The sequence below is a fragment of the Polyodon spathula genome, chromosome 2, assembly GCF_017654505.1.
Source record: "Polyodon spathula isolate WHYD16114869_AA chromosome 2, ASM1765450v1, whole genome shotgun sequence".
Taxonomy (NCBI): domain Eukaryota; kingdom Metazoa; phylum Chordata; class Actinopteri; order Acipenseriformes; family Polyodontidae; genus Polyodon; species Polyodon spathula.
Window position 1 is genome coordinate 37,861,778 of NC_054535.1, and position 4,933 is coordinate 37,866,710.

Genomic DNA, 4,933 nt, shown 5'->3' on the forward strand with positions numbered 1-4,933 from the left:
CATAAAAGACCCTAAAAGGGTGTGTTTAGAATCCCAAGAACCTGTTTGCCAGTTTGTCTACTCATTTTAATATGTGCAATACTCACTAGTTGCTTGTATTTAAACATAGAATCCGTCAAGGGGCGTGTATTATCCTATTGCTGCAAATCCTTCTCAGCCAGGGTTTTGAATTTACATTGTTCACGGTACCCACCTATAAGAGAGGCAACTTAAAAGAGTGAGAGGAGAGATTTATTACCCATACTCCGCAGCAGATGTGCACAGTCAAATGCCATACTTTGCTGTCTTTTAATAGTTCTTCGGATTTGGGATTTTAAAAAGGTCGACTACCATAATCAACAAGCATCTAGCAATGGATGCAACAAGTACCAGACCCCTTTTACCGTCTTCCTTGCCGGGACATTCCCCCTTATCTCTCTCGGTTTCTGGGTTGCAGATGTCTTCTTCTTTGCTGCGACCACCGCCACTTTTCCTCCGAGCTGCAGCGGCTACTGCCTGCAACCCTTCCCTGGAGCGGGGCTACCCCCGTACCCCGAAGTGTGCCAGGTGTAGAAACCACGGAGTGGTTTCAGCTCTGAAGGGCCATAAGCGCTTCTGTCGCTGGAGGGACTGCGTGTGCGGGAAGTGCACCCTGATTGCCGAGAGACAGAGGGTGATGGCAGCACAGGTGGCTCTGCGGAGACAGCAGGCGCAGGAGGAGAGCGAGGCCCGAGACCTGCAGTTTATGTACCCTGCAGCTGGAAGTAGCGAGCAGGGACTGGCTGTATCAGCGGCTACAGGAGTGACCAGAGGGCCAGGCATTGCGACACCAATAACACCCTGTTACGAGGTCTTTGGAATGGGTGACCAGAAAGGAGGTTAGTTTATGCACTTTTTTGTTTGTTTTTTAAGAACATAAGAAAGTTTACAAACGAGAGGAGGCCATTCAGCCCATCTTGCTCGTTTGGTTGTTAGTAGCTTATTGATCCCAGAATCTCATCAAGCAGCTTCTTGACTTCCAAACTGTAACCAGACGGGTTGGCTATTTAATTCCATTAAACAAGCTTTGCCTTACGAAAACAAAACACGATGTCTGGTGTCCCGGTAACAAAACTCATAATAATCTGGATTTTGCCAACATTTATAGGTTCAACAGTGTCAGGAATAAATCATCTTTTTTTTATTGTCGAACCAGACAGCTATGGGCTAGATTACAATCAGTCTCCGCTATTCACAAACCTTAACAGTTTCTCAAGGTTTTGTACCACATCTGTAGATTCAAAATATGATAACTGTGTTGTGTTGCTGTAGTAACATTACTGCAGAATCCCTAAAAAGAATTTATCTGTGAAATAAATAACAATTGTTTATTTCAATTTGTAACCGAAAACTTTAAGAAATATAATTGGCCTATACCTTTTTTAAAATGTAAAATGAATACAACATCGCACAATAAACTGCTATAATAGTTTATCCATTTTAATAGTTATAATTAATGAATGAATGAATGAATGAATTAATTCGGGCTATATAATTTTCTTAATAAAAAACATCACTTTTTATGTTATACATTTTAATTGTTTCTTTGCAAATGTACAGCTATGGCCAAAAGCTTTGAATCACCTATTTTTTTTTTTTTTTTTTGGTTTGTTTGTTTGTTTATTATTTTAATTAAAAAAAAAAAAAAAAAAAAAAAAAAATGATATGAACATAATTTAGATATTTTATTTAACATCATGTAATCTGCAAAATGATATAGCAAAAGTCTTCCGGAAGCCGCAATAGTAGTATAGTATTTCATGTTAGATTTTCAAATGTTGCAAATATTCAGACAACTACAAAATGGTATGTAATTCAATATGTTAATGTAAAATTAATCAGCAGGTTTCATTCGACTTTTGAAGACAAATGAGTTAATTTTAAAGGGTGATGCTAAGCCTTTGGCCACAGCTGTATATTAGTGTATAAATTATATTGTTAGGCGTAAACCTAATTGTCGATATACCAACCTTTTACAAAATAAATAAATAAAAAAATAGGCCTACACTTAAATAAATTAACAAAGTAATAAATCAACTCATATATTATTACATTATTTTAAAAAAATTGAATGTTTTCTTTCAGAAGAGAAGACACACAAATATGACTTCTATAGTGGGTTCATGGGACGCCCCTTGCTTTTCCCGCATCCAGGTCAGATGCCCTCTACTTTAGATAAGGCATCCAGTCCAAGCCTTATCATAGAAAAATCACCTTCTGCTTTAGAGAAGGCAGAGGATGACGCTGACATTCAGTCACCGGGATCAGACCAACTTTCTGAACGAGGTGGAAGTCCAAGGTCACTGTCTTCTTCAGACCTGGAATCAGGCAGTGAATCTGAAAGACAAAAAGACTTTCCATCCCCAAGGTCCAGCCTTCCAGGGTCTTCCTCGAGGCAGAGGGATCCCACTGACATCATGACAAAAATCTTCCCTCACCATAAACGTGATATGTTGGACTGTGTAGTGCAGAATTGCAAGGGGGATATAGTCCAGGCTATAGAACAAGTATTAAATTCAAAAGAGCATAAGGATAACCCCAGTGGTACCGAAAGCACCATTTCTGAACCTGGTAGTCTGCAACGATCTTCAAGTTTTGGACTACCTGGAGTTGGTTTAGGACTTAGCATGGGGCTTGGCACAAAGTCAGCTTTCTCTCCCCTTCAAACCACCCCGACCACGCTTGGAAGTGACACCAGTATCTACGGTTTAACCCCAAGACTCAGCTTCAATCCGCTGCGTCTTGCATATTCAGCATCTGGAAGGGGGATAACAGGTTTCATGTCTCCCTATGTAACACCGGGGCTCATGCCAGCATTGCAATTTCGCCCACCAATGGACTATTCGTTTCCAGGAATGATAAGAGACTTTTCCTATTTTCAGAACAAAGAATCTTTATGCAATACAGGACTTTACTCTAGAGTAAACCAAGAAAACCAGTGATTTGAGATCACGTTAACTGTTACTGTTATGCTCTTATGCCAGTCATATTTTAGCCAACCTGTTCAGCTAGATGTTTTTGAAAAAGCTTCCAGTTCAGGGTATTTAGTTATATAATGGTGAAGGTGCACCACACAAGACTCAATTGGCTTTGCTTGTAAATATATAATCATAACATTTTATTTTGAGAAACTGTCTTTAACGGTTATTACTATAAATGAGCTCAGTAAGCATTAAGCACTAAAGATTTTTCATTGATAAACACTCTTTGCTATTCGCCAAGGAGTGGAAATAACAGTAAACGTGCATAAAGCATGCATGCTGAGCTATAGCCTCTTTCTTAAACATTTTACACCTTTTATGTTATTTTTCTACTGCAGTGTTTGTACATTTTAAAATGTGTATATATAAATTGTTTTTGTAAATTTGATAGTTCTTTAATAAAATGTAACAGGGAAAACACTATGTTCTAGAGATTTTTTTTTCTTCTATTTTGTGTTTGTAGGTCTACAGGATATGGTAGGCCTAAATTAAAATAATAGTCTAATTTAATTTCCAAAGCTTTTACTCCACTTCACACATGCATACTAAATTTCACCCTAGATCTGACCAAAATATAGTTTACAAAAACATGTAACAGATGTATTTTCCTTTGCTAAACATTTTTATTTTGTGCCAAACTACGTTTTTTCTATATGTTTACTAGTTTAGAAAGTAATTTATTCCTGGTGGCAAAATTAATATTTTTCTAATTTTATTTGGCCTTTATAATATTTTATTTCAAGAAATACAATAAGATTTTTTCACGACACCCTATCTTTCCAATAGAATCTGCAGGATTATCTCTAGAATGTCACATATGATGCAATTTATAACACCATCATCATATATAAACAGTGCGATGATGGACTTATTTCTTTCTTTTTCTTTCTTTTGTAAGTAAATAAACACATATTGTCTTTATGTTACCTTAGCTATACCTGTGTCTTCAGCAAATTATCCGCATCAATATTAAAAAGGTACACAACTACTTGATATGTTTAAAATGTTGGCTCCTAATCTCAGTTTCGTAAATATCAAACTTAAATTTACAAAAAACAGAGTTGTTTCATAATTTTATACAAGTATTTTAACATGATAGAAAGAAAGAAATCATCACACAGGGCTGGGCCAGTAGGTATCTACTAGCCTCTCAACAGGTAGAGTAGGTCCGAATCAAGCGCTTTTTCACATATGATGTAAAACATTTAAAACGATTGGTAGAATGTGTTTATTGCTTCATAGCATTATGGGATTCTTTTTCATTTTTTTTTACTAAACTTTTTATTTTTTCATCACAAAAAATTAAAAGAGAACTATACTTTTAATGTCTTTTTTCCTACGCAGTCTTGAATACACTACAAAATCTGTTTTTGTACGTGCTGTAGTACAGCATTTTAAGTAATATATTTTTAAATGTTTATATTTTCTAATAAATGCACAACCATTGATGAAACTTAATTTTAGGGTTTATGAAAGTGCAGGGTGCAGATGAAAATATATTGAACTGCTGTTATCCTCAAATATATTGAGCTGCTGTTATCCTCAATTATATTGGGCTGCTGTTATTCTCAAATATATTGAGCTGCTGAATCAAGTGCAAAGAAAAGGGCAATTCGCTTTAACAGTATGAAGCTATACAAATTGTACAAATACAATAATAATAATAATAATAATAATAATAATAATAATAATAATAATAATAATATCACATTATTCCGATCAGTAACGGTTCCGATAATAACTATAACAGTATTATTATTGTATTATAATAATAATTATAATATAATACTTATTATTATTATTATTAATAATAATAATAATAATAATAATAATAAATAATAATAATAATAATAATATCATCATTGTTAGTAGTAGTCGTAGCAGTCTCATTGGCAAGAGCTCCTTTATCCCGTTTGGTCTCTTCCTCTGTACTG

The 4,933-nt window shown here is 35.2% G+C and overlaps 1 protein-coding gene across 1 annotated transcript; it reads left to right on the forward strand.

The window, feature by feature from the left end:
* Nucleotides 1–250: 250 nt before the first annotated feature.
* LOC121327930 (doublesex- and mab-3-related transcription factor A1-like) lies at nucleotides 251–3,348 on the forward strand. Its single transcript, XM_041272290.1, has 2 exons — nucleotides 251–857; nucleotides 2,104–3,348. The coding sequence occupies exons 1-2, from the start codon at nucleotides 353–355 to the stop codon at nucleotides 2,958–2,960; spliced, it is 1,362 nt and encodes a 453-aa protein (XP_041128224.1). The 5' UTR covers nucleotides 251–352; the 3' UTR covers nucleotides 2,961–3,348.
* The last annotated feature ends 1,585 nt before the right edge of the window (nucleotides 3,349–4,933 follow it).

Coding starts and splice junctions, on each gene's coding strand:
- LOC121327930 (XM_041272290.1), top strand. CDS start 353: ATGGATGCAACAAGTACCAGACCCCTTTTACCGTCTTCCTTGCCGGGA. Junction 858..2,103: donor AATGGGTGACCAGAAAGGAG/GTTAGTTTATGC, acceptor GTTTTCTTTCAG/AAGAGAAGACACACAAATAT.